Here is a 15,172-nt window from a genome sequence, read left to right on the forward strand (position 1 = left end):
TTTGTCAACTTGTAGGCCTAAATATAACACTTCCTTCACATGAGAGAGTATTTTACCTGTGATTCTGGAGGTGCTCATTAACCGCGCAGGAGCTTGTGTATTCCAAGGTTTCATTGATGTGCTCATTTTCACCACATTTCCTAAGAAATTGAAATAAAAGTATAATCAGCCATTAACAGGTTGTTTTGTGGCATAAAAATGCAGAGTTGCCTGCACTGGGAACAGGGCTATATAAAGGGAAGGCATTTAGATTTGCAGGATGAGGCCAGAGAGAGGAGATAGTGAAGGTGTTAGGAGCTGAGTGCTAAAGTCAAAATCTCACATGTCCTCCGCCAGTCCAAACTGCTAATAATAATAATAGATTACAGCCTACCAGATCTCAGGTGTATATTACAGTATCTTAGGAACATATGACAGCATCTTAGGAACACACAGCACACAATTCAGGCAAAGCCTGGTTCATGGTATAATCAATTCTTTAGACATGGCAGAACAACAACACTGACAAGAACCTGTGGAAGAACTAAATTTCACACAATTCCTCTAGAAAGGCTTGGAATCTCCTGAGACGTCTTGGTACTGTTTCACCATCTATATACCAACCATCTCCAATTTCAATAAATGCCATTGTTTCCAGGCTGCTTCACTAACCTTTCCACCACCAAAGCAAGGAAAGCCGCAGGTGTTGATGGCATCTACCCTGAATTTCTGAAGAACATGGAACCCCATAAAAGGCCATAAAAGGTTGGTTTCCCTCTTCACCACAGTCTATGCAACTGGTGTCATACCTTTAGTTCGAAGTGAGGCAAAAGTGTTTGCCATCCTCAAGCCAAGGGAACCTGCTGCTGACCCAGCTAGCTATTAACCCATTTCACTCATTTGTACGTCCTAAAATTTGTTTGGGCACCCACCGATTGCGCTGTTCCTTCCCAAGGAACAAGCCGGCTTTAGATCTGGTAGGATCAATATTGATATTGATGTAGTTCAATAATTACATTTATTGAGACAGGGTATCAATGCACCCTTAAGACTGGTGTTGCACTCACTCATCTCTCTTCAGCTTATGACACTGTGTGGGGACACGATCTCCTTACAGCTGCCAAGATATTCAAGTGCAGAGCCACTCTATGTGTACACTCAGCAATCCTCACAAACCGTAGGTACAAGGTTTCACTTGGTGATAAAACAAGGATGGTAAGGACTTTGAATGATGGAGTCACTCAGGACTTCCTCTTCTGGCACTGATTCCCTTTAAGATCTGTGAGCAACATGCCTTGCACCATCTCAAGGAAATTTGCCTATGTACATGATCTTACACAAGACACTCAAGCAGATAACCTTGATGAGCAACTTATCTTAAGACTTACATGTGTGATGGAGGAACAGTTCACATACTTGGGCCTGTGCCCAAACCCAACTAAGACCATCATTGCCTTTCATCTCAGCAACTGTCTAGCTAGCAATGAGGCCCACATGACTTTGTGTGGCAAACTAGTCAAGAATGAAAAGTATCCCAAGTACCTTGGGGTTACCTTAGACCACAGTCTTCCATATTGTGAGCTCTTGAAAAGGGTTGGTGAAAGGATCAAGTCCAGAGGGAATATCATCCGGAAACTAGTTGGAACCAGCTGGAGCTCCAGTGCATGCACCCTTTGGAATGCTAGCATTGCACTTATGTATTCAACTGAGTACTGCTCCCCTGTGTGGGCTGAAAGTCACCACACCAAATACTTTGATACCATCTTGAACTCATCAGTGCAGATAATTGGTGGTACACTAAATTACACTCTCCTACAGTGGCTCCCAATACTGTCCAGTATCACATCCCCTAACATATAACAGAATGTGAGGATTCTAAGGAAAGTCCCAGAAAATCTGCCCAATTTGCAATTAAAATCATGCAAACCCTTCTGGGTCTCTACAGACACTCTTAATGAAACAAAATTTGATCCAAATGTGGATATGGCACAATCTCTGGGATCTCATGGCTTTTGCCAACAGGGGCCATGTGCAAGATCCTTCAGTAGTGCCTCCAGGTGTCAACCATGACAGGGAACAGTGGACCATCTTCAACAGGATCTGCACCGTTCATGCCAGGACTGCAAATCATCTCCTGAAATGGAAGTTGGAACTTAGCTTGTGACTGTGGGCATTAGGATCAGAGCATTCCACATATTTTGAATCATTGCATACTAAGGAAATTCCCAGGGGGAATCAAGGAAATCCACCTAGTGAAAGATGATTCTTAGGCCTCACTCACCAATTTGGACCAGTCTCTATAGGCTGCTGCAATGTTCATATGAAAGTAGTAGTATGTATAACCTCCCCATAGTAGCACAAGCTTTCTGCAAACCCCAAAAAAGCAGCTATAGCACAATCAGACTCCTCTACTCTTCATGGGAACAAGGACAAATAAGCATTGGGTGTACCTAAAAAAAGCCTTAAGAATGCCAGGAATTAGATGATCTCTTCTGTATGATACATAGATGTGTTTTATGGCTATATAACATACAGTGCACAGATCGTACTTGTGGGAAAGGATTTAGGAGCAGCAGTGGATACATTTTAGCCAGGTCCTCCTTCTTGCTGTTTGTTCCAATTAATTCTGGTTAATATCACTGGCACTATGCCACCCCAACAGGGGAGCAGGAAGACAGACTCCGACGTACGCAAGGGAGCAGTTCTATTATTTAAAATGACTTGTATTTTGGTATTGGGAATACTGCAATAATCAGTGGTTTGCCAGAAGCATGTATGTTGCTTTGAAAAATACAGTAATTGCTGTATTATAAACATGAACTTATGAGAGCGATGGCTGCCTGCTAAAACAACATGTACATGAGGGTGTGTAAGGAACAATGAATGCCCCTTCATCTTGATGCCATAATCAAAATCAAAACAAAATGAGCATTTTCCATGGAAAATTCAGCGAGAGCCAGATTGATGTGACTGAAACAGAAGTAACAGCAGCTTGTGGGATGATGTTCTGGTCTCAGGGAATGTTTTTTTTTCTACTCTGGGTTTAGGAGGGAACTGTAAAGGGTGAGGGCTCGCATATGACTCCAGTTCCCCTCAACACCAAATTAGCATTGTATGAATGCATGCCTTTGTGAACACAACAGAGCCAGCAGCAAGGGGGAGACAGCATAAAAGATTTCCATTATATAAGCATGTCATTTATCTCCTGGCTCCCAGGACCAGCTAAATAAAAGCAGACCCCAACACAGAGAGATGGACAACTACAGGCACACCCAGAGCTTTGGTGTGCCCACTGCTATTCCACCTTTACTTGCTAATACCTCAGTGGAGCCAGACGAGCAGACCAGATGAGAGATGATCCAAACAGGTACTCTTGAACACTAGCCTTTATTGCATTTCTGGCACACCACTGTTAATGTTAAGTTGACAAATGCATAGTCCTAGTTCCTGGTCAGTTAGGACTATTTGTGATTTGTTGCCTGATTTATGCTACTGTCAGACTTTCAGAAAAGATGTTGGGAAAGTTGGGAGAGTTGGGAAATAGAGATGGACAACTGCAAAAGGTAATGAGTGTGTTGATTTGTCCAGGTGAGTGCTTAATGCAGGAACATGCATTTAGGTAGGCCTGGCCACTGACACAAAATTTTAAAAATTAATAAAATGTGAAAAACTTTTTTAAAAGTGCTGCAAACGTGCAGCTGAAGTAGAATCCCCATTGTTTTCTAATACAATCTGACTTCCTCTTCTTGTGTAGAGGTATTCTTCTAACGAAAATAGAGTTCAGGGAGGCTAACGGGGTTGACCGTGATGGAGAAGTGAGGTATACAGTGAGAGAGAGAGAGAAAGAGAGAGGAAGGAATAGGAGGATGGGGAGAAGGAAATGTTGCAGGAGTGCCCTAAGGCTCACACTGTCCCCAGCCAAAGATCACATTTATACCCTCAACCACCAAACACTGAGAACAGTGTACAACAGCAGCTTATGCTTACATCAGCAACCACCCCCTCCAAACACACACACACGCACACACACACACACACACAGACACACACACACACACACACCAACGCATACACTTATCCAGCGTCATTGCGTTCCACCACTCAAGGACTTTCTCGTCTTTCCTTGGAAGTTTGTGGGCACATTAAACCTTGTTCCTGAGACAGGACCCCCTGCTGCAGTGTGAGCCTCATCTCAGCTCCAGCCTGACAGGTATTTTCCTCTCTATTTGGGGGGTAGGGCTGGGGTGGGGAGGGGGTTTTGGGGCATGTTGAGGGCAGGTATGTTTTTGGGGGCTCCTGCTGGGAGAGAACTGTGGAGATCAGTGACTGTAGCAGGTACTCCCCTGTTTTCGTATCCTCAGTGGAATCGGTGACTCTTCTCTATTTGGATTTCAGGCTAAAACAGTCTGTGAAACAGTCACCATTCAGTATTCCTACATGTCAATAGATAAATTGTAATAAACAGGTGTGTGTGGAGATGATATTGTTTGTGGCACCACTACCCCTAAAGGATTGCAGGATGTCTAGTTTATGCATCTGCATATTTTGCAAATATACCAGCCAGAAATGTACTTTTACAGTTTTCCTACTAAATTAGGTCAAACAATGTAAGTGTCAATATTTTATTTCATTATTAGTTCAAATGAATATATCATGTATGTCTTCTATACATTGGATAGACCTGGCAACTACTGATAGCACTCAAGTAACATGACTAAACAGGAAGAAAATAATGATAAACTTAATAAATTAATTTTTTGAAATATTCAAAAAGACACAACATAAAACTAAACATATAAAAACGCATAAATATGAAAAGCAATCAGTTATAATCATTGATGAAAATAAATAAACCCATTTTTATGTAGTTAAGGGCAGAGGTTAAGGAACTGTTCCAATACAGGGTCATTGTGCTTAATCTCTGAGGGAGGTACGTAATCTGATATACTCAGGTAATTATAATTGTATGTATGGAAGAAAAAAAGGTTAAACAAAGATTTAAATTTAAGTAAGATTTTAATACAACTGATTTGATTTTTATACTGCGAAATTAATACATTTGATTGTTTTTACTGCAAATTAAACACATTTGCATTTGAGTTAAACATTTTATAGTTTTGCTTTCACATCTCACAAATATAGCTTTCCAAAATTCAAATCTTAAAAAAACCAGGCTACCAAAAAATTCTGTTTTGATTTTTCCAATTCAGTATTTAAAAATGCAGCTTGAAAAATTCTGCTTGTAGGAATTATTTTTCGAAATATCAGGGTTACTCAGGAAAAGGGGTTGAACATGAATACAATTCATTCTACCTGTAGCCAATCAACATCAATCTCATGAATCTCGTTTTCTCATGAAAAGGGCCAATGAATGAAGATTCCAGTTCATAACTTAAGACCCGAGCAGGCCATTTGGCTACAAATGTTGCCTGTAATACAAAAAGTCTTCCAAACAAGAAATGACAAGTACAGCCATTTGTATTATCCATCCATGTACCATGCACTTTAGTATCTAGTCAGCCAAGTCTCATTGTCTCAGTCAATTTCTAGAATGATATACAGTGAGCACCATAATGTTTGGGACAAAGACATATTGATTTGGTGCTGTACTCCATACTTTTAGATTAGTAATTAAACAAGTCACATGTGGTTAAAGTGCACATTCACAGCTTTTATTTAAGGGCAATTTTACTTTGGTTTCACCATGTAGAAATTACAGCACTTTTTATAAATAGACTCCCCATTTCAGAGTATCATAATGTTTGGGTCAAATGGCATCACAGGTGTTTCTGATTAGTTAAGTGTGTTCAATTGCTTCCTTAGTGCAGGTATAAGAGAGCTTTCAGTATCTGTGGGTGCTAGCTTTATATGGCTAATACCCACAGCTGCTGGACACGGTACTTTTAGAACGCTACTAATCTCCACAAATGCACTATGCATGCATTCAGGCCTAGTCCCTCTTCCTCTCTCCAGAGCCTGCATTAGCCCGGATCATGCCCTTTGAAATAGTTCAGTGCTTAAACAGCCATCGTGGAGGCATCTCAGTCCTAACAGTTGCTGTCCCATATAATTTCAGGTATTTTAGAAATGCCCGAGCATTACGCAGTGTCTGTTGTTCCCGCATCTCTATGGTTATTTTTGGGCAATGCCTCACTACTCTATTTCCCTTTAATAAAGTGAACACAATACTTAGCAAACCACCAGCATGCAGCTTTCATGCCCCAGATGGCATTTTTATCAGGAAGCAGGTGGTTCTTATCACCGGGGTCATATAACCCGATGCCCACGACAACAGGGCCATGGTCATCTGCTTTATCGCAACAAGGGCCCAACCCGACTTCCAGGTTCTGACAAGTTTGACCGGTAGCTCTTGGTTACTGTAAATAGGGACAGAGTCCGTCCGGAACATCATTGGGGCAAAATGCTCAAGACGAATGAGGTGGCTGTGTAAATATTTATGCTGGAGAGGGATGGTACGAGGTTCTGCGAGCGTGGAGGAGCTTGGGAGAGTGGAGTGGCTGGCAGAGCCTCATATGGTGCGGTACTCCTAATCTGAGCAAAAGCAGCCTTGCCCTAGATCGGGAGAGAGCAGCTATGCCAGCCAAACTATCTCCCACGTATGCAACACCAGTTAATGCCATGTGCTCTAGCAATGATTCTGTATGACAGAATGAATCCTATATCAGACCTGTTAAAAGGTCTGAGAAACACTGTCATAAATAATCTGAACATATTTTACTCAATAATCAGGCTGTAGAGCTGCACCCACACAGCAGCAGGCTTGTCAACAGGGTGCAGTTGGCAGATTCAGTGTAAACCTGCTGGCATCCGAGCACGACCAGCTCTTTCACATGTTTATAACATATGCATATGTATATAGTACATAGGTGTAGCTTTGGGCAGGCAAAATTATTAAACTTTCCACTACGAGCGAAGAGTAAGCATGTTATCTCCCGCTGTCCTTTAGTGTAAACCGATGTGTCTCGTGAAATGGGCGATTCGCAGTTTCAGGTCTCTTTAGCATTTAGCAGGTCTTGGCACATTCAGTTTTGGTTGAGCTAAGGCTGGATGGATGGCAATGTGTATAGCACCCCTGCCCCCTATTGTTGGAGGACATTACATTACATTACATTACATTGAAAGGCAGAATGGTCCATATCTGCACAGAATACCAAAAACACGCGATGCTGTTATTGTTGTCATAATCAGTTAACAAATAAAACTTCACATTTCACATACAGATCTACTTACATAACTTGTGGCAGTAATTGTGTAGCTATGCTATATGCCAATATCTTAAATTTGCTATATTTAAAATACAACACTCAAGAAAATATATCCGCTCAATAAATAGAATGTGGGCTCAATATTTTGGGAACCAATGGTCCCAAATTGTCTTTCTTGCTTATTAAGTGCACACTGGACTGGAAGGAAAGTTAGGCAGAGACAGGGTCCCTCATAGTCTGAGATGACATTGGGATGATGCCATTGAATAGCCTCAGCTGACATCATTAATGTTGTTCAACATTGTTCTCTCTCTCAAGGCAAGCAAAAAAGCAGTGGATTGGGACAGAGTTTCCTCCGAGCACAGCAGTAACAGAGCTTATACAGGTATAGGTAGAGGTGCGAGAACAGGGACAGGTATAGCTGAGGTGCAAGGTCAGGGACAGGTATAGGTAGAGGTGCGAGTACAGGGATAGGTATAGGTGGTGGTGCAGGGGCCGGAACAGGTTCAGACGGGTACAGAAGGCTGAGGTTCATTGAGCAGTTTCTATCTTTCATTTTTTGCATATCGGTCAAAAGTACCTCATGAGTGATTTCCTTTTAAGTGCCTTGTCACAAGGAAATCATATTGTTTGAGATTGCTTCCTTGGGAAAAAGAAGGAAAAGAAAAACAAGACTGTGACCCAAAAGCCAGGAAACAAATTATATTTCCATTCCTCCCCTCCCCTGTAAAACTAACACTCCGTTCCCACAACTGGCAGGCAGCTTTGTTTTCTGGACTAAAATTACATCAAGGGTCCCGACCAGCTGTAACTTTCATCAGATTTACCAGAGCTGCAAACATAACCTGGGATTGGTCACTGAAAGACCAAAATACTGGGTGGTGTCTCAAAGGATTTGATTCATGGACAAATGGGTAGAAACTCAGGGCTTAGAGAGCTGTTTGCCTAAGTTCTGTCAGGGCTATCAATAGGTGGCTTCCTCTGTTGACTGGTGAGGAAGTGCCTTTGTCTGGCGCATATTTGTATCTCATATCCGACTGAATGTAGTGTGTGACCTTTGGCCTTTCACTCCCATTTGGAACAGATTTTTGAAGGTAAACAACAATGTGTCTTGTTGCTTCAGAATTATTTTCCTTTTTCCGTGTTCATGATGACACGGATTTTATATTGTGTTACCTCATTTTCATACTCCAGTGAAACAGGGAGCCAAGGGAGGCCACTTTCAGTTGCTTAATATTGAGATGAACTTAGTTCACTGTACAGTGCAGTAGTTCGAGCATACAATACAGTACATTTATTGTATTGTTTATTATATACAGCCTTTATCATGTACTTGAATAACCTCATAAGGCAGTGTGTACATAGGGTTTTTTCCTCATACTGCCCACATGCAGTATGATCACGCGTTTAAACCAAATGCAAGAATGAAGGAAGAAATATTAAACAACTAAATATTTTTATATTACCCTTACATGGTTTAATTTTGGCATTTCCCACCATGCCCCTGTCCCTCCCTCTGCCCCCCGCCCCCCGCCTCCACACGCAGCAAACATGCTGTCCCGTGTGGAAAAAGAGCACAGTGCCTGCAGCCAGGCAGAGTTTCCATCCTCTCTGTGTGCAGTGAAGGGCACATCTCTGTGAGGGGTGGAGGGCACAGGGGGAATACCTCAGCCTATGGATTAGACTCACAGACAGACCAGGCATCCTTGGGCATGGCCGGTAAGAACGACAAACAACTTCACTAAATACACTTTTTCAGCTTTACTGTCAGGAATCGGGGACTCCTGTTCCTGTTGGCCTCAGTGCTACCCAGCAGAAATAAGGATACTAATCAGGGAGATGCCTTGCTTTGAGTGTGGGATACATTGTGGTTTATTTTTCTGATTCATTTAAGCAGGTATGGGCAACACTGAGCTGAACCTTTTGTATAATAGTTACAAATTTTTTTTTTTTTTTCATTGAGCCTTTTTACCTGTAATGTTTACACAGTGCATAGTATTGTGTTATTATGACAATATATTGTGTTAACAAGTGCTGTAAATGTTTAAAAGAAAGACATTCAAAGTAAAATTTAAAAAAATCATTGATTGTCGTAACAAATTTCTGCAAACCACTCACCACATCTGAAGTACACATTGGACATTTCTATGTACAATCCCGCGTTTATGACAGGAACACACTTCATTCCATGTAAAACAAATGAGCAGGATATTAAAATATAATCTAACTTAGATCCGGAAAGAGAGAACATTTCTGCTAGAGTGCTGTTGTTAATACACTTTAAATGGAAGGCTAACAAAAGCTACCTGAAGTGAGGACTCTCCTAGACCATTTTTTAAAAATAGCCATTACTATTACAAGACATCAGAAGATTTAATATGCTAGTAAATGTTATGGAGTGTATTAATACTTAATTGCTTCTGTGGATGGGAGTTTAATCTCAACTTCAGTGGTTTGGCGTCTCTCCTCTTGTTCTTTGGAACTCTGTATGTAGTCAAATGCAAGAGAGGGGAACTTGCGTAAATAGTTAGTCATTACGGACGCACTAAAATGGTTTGACGACAAAGATGACATTGAACCTGCCCTCTGTTTCTTGTTTTCTGTCTTAAGTTAAGAAGGCCAATTAATTATATGAAGATAAATATTTCAACAACTCCAATAACAATGTTATTTTTATAGTTCTTTTGAAATGGTCTAATTCTACTACTACAGACAGTACGTTGTTCCAAGAAGAATTGCAGAGTTCCATTTGCTAACCATACAGCTAACCATTTCATTTGTGGCACAAAAGTTCCTTTTTAGTCATTACAAATTGTGCTCCATTATGTCAAAGATTCACTACCAATATTTCACTGTAAGTATGACGTCCTTTTCAACATAAGCATCCTTCCCCCCAACCTTCTGGTGCATTTGGCCAAAAAAAAAGTTTGGTCTTCTTTGACCATAAAACCTACTTCAAATCAAATTAATTTGAGCTTGGTATTATGATCAGATCAGACCAAAATTTAATCATGAACTCCAGAAAAATATTTGGTAACACTTCCTTTTAGAGTACCCCAAGTACTAAGTATTTACCAGGTAGATAAATGGTATGAATAACACATAGTTGGGTAATTACTCCTGGTAAAAAGGTAAATACTAAGAAACTAAAACTGAAATACTTAAAACACTTCCTGTATTACCTATCAATTCGAGTGACGCGGTAATAGAAAGGTTTATGTTGTCTACATCATAGGAAATTAGACAATATTTACTTTCTAATAGAGGTGTTTCCAAAAAGGTTTTACGATAGTTTGGTGCAAATGTTGGAACTTGATGGCTCATAACAGTCATGTTGTTGCATACAGTAAAAACTTGACAAAAAAAGTATCTTGGTGGCACAGAACATCTACCTATATATCCTAATGATTGACTTTAACTTCAATGGGATATTCTGTGTCTTTGAATCTGTCCACCAGGATAATGCCTCAGTGCCATATTAGATGTTTGGACTTCCATGTCGATGTACCAAACTGAGCAAATGCACCCTTTCAGTAAATCAGCTGATTTTTTGTGCTTTTCTCCAAACTTGGAGATATAACCAATGAAAACTGAAGAATAACAATAAGAAGGGTACACGTGTGCCCTTCTGTCAGATTGACAAACATGTCAAGTTTATGTTTCTCCTTTTCTTTCTCACCAAGCAGTCTGAATAATGGATTTTTTAAAATAATTCTCGCCAAAATATCAAACCAACTTGTTTTGAGTAGCATTTCAAAGTCCAGAGCAGACAGAGAAAGGGAAAAGCAGGGCAATTCTATGCAGGAACAGTCTAATCACATAGTTATATTTAACATCAATATGAGCTCTTAGCTTTTTACCAATTGCCCAGCTAACAGATGCTTTTAAAATAGTTGGTAATTACAGGGGCTTAACTCATAGAATAAACAGGAATCCTAACATGGCCTGCTCTGCCACATATATTCTAGCCAAGAAATGCAAAGATCAATGCCATGATGTATTTGTCTCTTCATATATTTACTTTAAGCGCTCTCTGAAAGCTGACCCCTCCGCAGCGCTGTGAGAAAAGAGAGGGGCAGTGTGGGAAACGTTGCGATCTCAGGCCACAGAGCCCAGGCTGCGTGATCTTCACAGAGACAAGAGGCTATTTATACCCTGCTTCACATGCCAGCCACTGCTCCCCAGACACAAGCAGGCCCTACACTACAGACACTCCGAAGGCCGTAGGCAGGCTTTTCACTACAGCGCAATGTGACTATAATTATATTGTTTTTACTGTAAGCTGCAGATAAGTTAGAGCCCAAAGTTTTACATGATCTCACCTTTATAAGTGACTTCAGGATAGGCTCCGCAAACAGCTCAGTGCCCATATCCGTCCATTAGTATTTGATGACGTGCTCTGTTCCGTCTTTTTGGAAGTTTGGTACTTTCCAGTTATCTGTATTTCATTGGACCCATGTGTTAATGGCTGATGAAACCTAAAATTGATTAAATATGCAGAATAATCTCAAATTTACTTTACTTCCTTTATGAAATCAATTCTGAAGAGCAGGGCAGTGCGCACTGGTCATTTAAAATCAGCATAATTATTTCCGTGATACTTATTTCATGGAGTACTGAAGTGGAGAGTAACAGGACCACTTATGCTCTACATCCAAGTTTCACTTCATTTGCAATTTTATTTTTGAGCTTTTCCTTTATATTTTCTGACCATAAAGGTGTGGGTGAATGAATGTCTTTAATACTGAGACTAATAATTGGCAGTGCGAAGCAGGTAGTAACATTTATACATGTCAATAATTCATAATAAATGAATATGATATTAATATAAAGGGTTACCAAACCTCTTGTTGCCCCGGTTCCTTCTCTCTTTCCGCAGGCTTGTTCTTCAGAGGAAGGCGTGAGCAGTGATGGGTGATTGGAGTCTCCTGGGAAACTTCCTTGAAGAGGTGCAGGAGCACTCGACTTCGGTGGGCAAGGTCTGGCTGACCGTCCTCTTCATCTTCCGTATCCTGGTCCTGGGCACGGCGGCGGAGTCCTCCTGGGGCGATGAGCAGTCGGACTTCATGTGTGACACCAAGCAGCCTGGCTGCGTCAACGTGTGCTACGACAAGGCCTTCCCCATCGCCCACATCCGCTACTGGGTCCTGCAGATCGTGTTCGTCTCCACCCCCTCCCTCATCTACATGGGCCACGCCATGCACACGGTCCGCATGGAGGACAAGCGGCGCCAGAGGGAGCAGGAGCAGGGTGGGGAAGGGGGCGGGGCTGAGGAGAAGGGCTACCTGGAAGAGAGGGAGGCTGGGAAGGCTGAGCCCTGGGGAAAGATTCGCCTGAAGGGGGCGCTGCTGAAGACGTACGTGCTCAGCATCCTGATCCGCACCGTCATGGAGGTGACCTTCATCGTGGTGCAGTACATGATTTACGGGATCTTCCTCAACTCTCTCTACCTCTGCGAGGCCTGGCCCTGTCCAAACCGGGTCAACTGCTACATGTCCCGCCCCACTGAGAAGAACGTCTTCATCGTCTTCATGCTGGCAGTGGCGGGAGTGTCGCTCTTCCTGAGCGTAGTGGAACTCTACCACCTGGCCTGGAAACAGTCCAAAAAGTGCCTGAGGGCCTATGCTGCCTCCCACGCCCTGGACAGCACACCCTCTATGGTGGTGCAAGTTTCCCCAGAGACCAGTGCGCCACCCCACACCTCCTGCACTCCGCCCCCTGACTTCAGTCAGTGCCTGGCACCGCCACCCGCTCACACCCACCCCAACTGCCACCCCTTCAACAACAGGATGGCCCACCAGCAGAACTCTGCCAACCTGGCGACCGAACGCCGCCACAGCCACGGCAACCTGGAGGGGGAGGACTTCCTGGAGATGAGCTCTGTGGAGGGGGCAGAGACTCCAGCTCCGCTGCTCCACGCCACATTCCTCAAAGACAAGCGCCGGCTCAGCAAGACCAGCGGCTCCAGCAGCCGTGTGCGGCCCGACGACCTGGCCGTGTAGGCCCAGAACCTGGTTTAGGGAAAAGAGAAAAAAGAGAGAGGGCGGGAGGTATGGAGGAAGGGAGGTAAAGAAAGATGGAGGGGGGCAATATAGAGGGAGTGAGGGGGAGAGAGAGAGGGGGGGAAGTGGAAAGGGGAGAGAGATAGAGAAAAAGGAAATGAGAATCTGGCTGGGATAGAATAAAGAAAACCCAGCTAGACACAGAGAGCAAGAGAGAGAGAGCGAGAGAGGCTGTGATTCAAGGCCCTACAAGGTGTTGACTGAGGTTCTCTTGCCCTGTGTCGGAGTGCACTTTAGTTCTGATACCCCTTGAGCAGGTGCTCACTGTGTGCTGAGAATGGGGACACTGTGAAACAGGCTGTGCTGTTGTACACTTTCAGATGTCTACACAAAAAAAGAGACTGAGAATATTAGTTTAAAACTGTGTGAAAATTACTTGTTTGATGTGAGAGTGAACCAATTGTTTGTATCACTTCATGGCACTGCATTATATTATATTACCTTAGAGCCTTGAAATGCCAGATTGTCTTTCAAGTTGGTTCTTTTCTTAGCACTAAAATCTTTGAGCTGGAGGACAAATGCTGATCTTTTACCACTGAGACCTAGGGGTTTAAGTTGTTTGGGATAGTTTCTCCTAACTTACATTTATTTTCACATTGTAAGAACAACACATCACATCCCTCAACAGGCACAAACCAGCTGCTGAACAGCTCTATATTTATCCCCCTCACTCATCCAATGTAACAAGTGTTTGACACCCTGGTATCAGTGACTGTAACCATTACGTATCTCCACCCAGTGTTAAGCCACTTTGCTGGAGGCTGTGGCATGTCAGAAGACCACGTCCTATGACACTATGAATGGCAATGCTATGAATAAGACTTGCGGTCTGGCCGGAAAGTTGGGCTGCCTGGGACACACTGATTTGTCTAAGCCTGTCACCACGAGCTGTCAGAAGCAAAGCATGGAAAACAATGTGAAAAGGGCACCCAGGGGTTAAATGGCAACGCGTCTCCAATAGCCCCGTCCTAGAAAAGAGCCCCTGCAGCTGTTATTGTGTTGAGGTTCATATCACACAAACAAAAATATATCTTATATAAATATATCTCAAAGCACAGCTATTAACTGCAATAGCACAACGTCATTCATCCCCGGTTGTTCTGTTTTTAAATCACAAGATACTTGAGGGTTTTCTGAACTGAAGTCATGAGAAACACAAAATGAGTCATTCCTTCAGAGCCAGAACTAAAGCACTGTTATTCCACTGTAGCTTCTCTCATAAACAGCACTAAATCTGAAATGAGACTTACCGACTTCCACGTGCAATTCCTGACCAGTATGGTTGTTGCAAACCTTCTGACCAAAATTGTATGTGTGTGCGTGTGCATGTGTCTGTGTGTGCGTGTGTGTGAATAATGAAGAAAGAATAAGTCAGTCAGCACATAGGAAGTAAAGTACAATTGAATTCTGTTGGTTTAGCCGACAGTAAATTATACAAAATAGTACCAAGCCTTAGGCAGTTTTTTGTAAAACAATTAAAGTACATATCTATTGTTTCAATGTTTTTATAAGCATATGATTGTCAGCCAAAAGCAAGAAGAATGCAGCCAAACTGGTTAACTGTTGAATATGGATGTTTGATTGCTCATTAAACAAGTATAGTATCATATCCTGCCTCCAACTTGAAAAGACATATGACTGTGTGCTAGGTGACTGTATCCAAATGCTCTAAGTGCATTTGTTCTACTAAACTTTTCCCTCATAAGGATACATTGATAAATGATTTTAAGTTCGAAGGGTTAGGGGGCTATGCAGACAATAGTATATAAATCACTTTGCACCTCAGATGCAAGCACATTTGGATTTTCATATGGCACAGGTTGTATCATCCATTGCCACATGTTGATAACATTTCTCTTTAAAATCTTCCAAATCTTTTCTTTTCTAATTGACACTAGGTTGTTT

The 15,172-nt window shown here is 42.2% G+C and overlaps 1 protein-coding gene across 2 annotated transcripts; it reads left to right on the forward strand.

Moving 5' to 3' along the window:
- Positions 1-3,922: 3,922 nt before the first annotated feature.
- On the forward strand, positions 3,923-13,302 carry gja5a (gap junction protein, alpha 5a). Of its 2 annotated transcripts, none has more exons than XM_035393429.1 (2): positions 3,923-4,189; positions 12,085-13,302. In XM_035393429.1, exon 2 carries the CDS (start codon positions 12,116-12,118, stop codon positions 13,205-13,207), a length of 1,092 nt encoding a protein of 363 aa, XP_035249320.1. In that variant the 5' UTR covers positions 3,923-4,189; positions 12,085-12,115; the 3' UTR covers positions 13,208-13,302. The 2 variants fall into 2 exon arrangements, with proteins under 2 accessions (XP_035249320.1, XP_035249319.1); XM_035393428.1 differs by lacking the exon at positions 3,923-4,189 and adding an exon at positions 8,777-8,924.
- Positions 13,303-15,172: the final 1,870 nt, after the last annotated feature.

This window comes from Anguilla anguilla, chromosome 15, assembly GCF_013347855.1.
Source record: "Anguilla anguilla isolate fAngAng1 chromosome 15, fAngAng1.pri, whole genome shotgun sequence".
Lineage (NCBI taxonomy): Eukaryota > Metazoa > Chordata > Actinopteri > Anguilliformes > Anguillidae > Anguilla > Anguilla anguilla.

What these genes read in the sequence shown, in the direction of transcription:
- gja5a (XM_035393429.1), top strand. Translation starts at nt 12,116, where the DNA reads ATGGGTGATTGGAGTCTCCTGGGAAACTTCCTTGAAGAGGTGCAGGAG.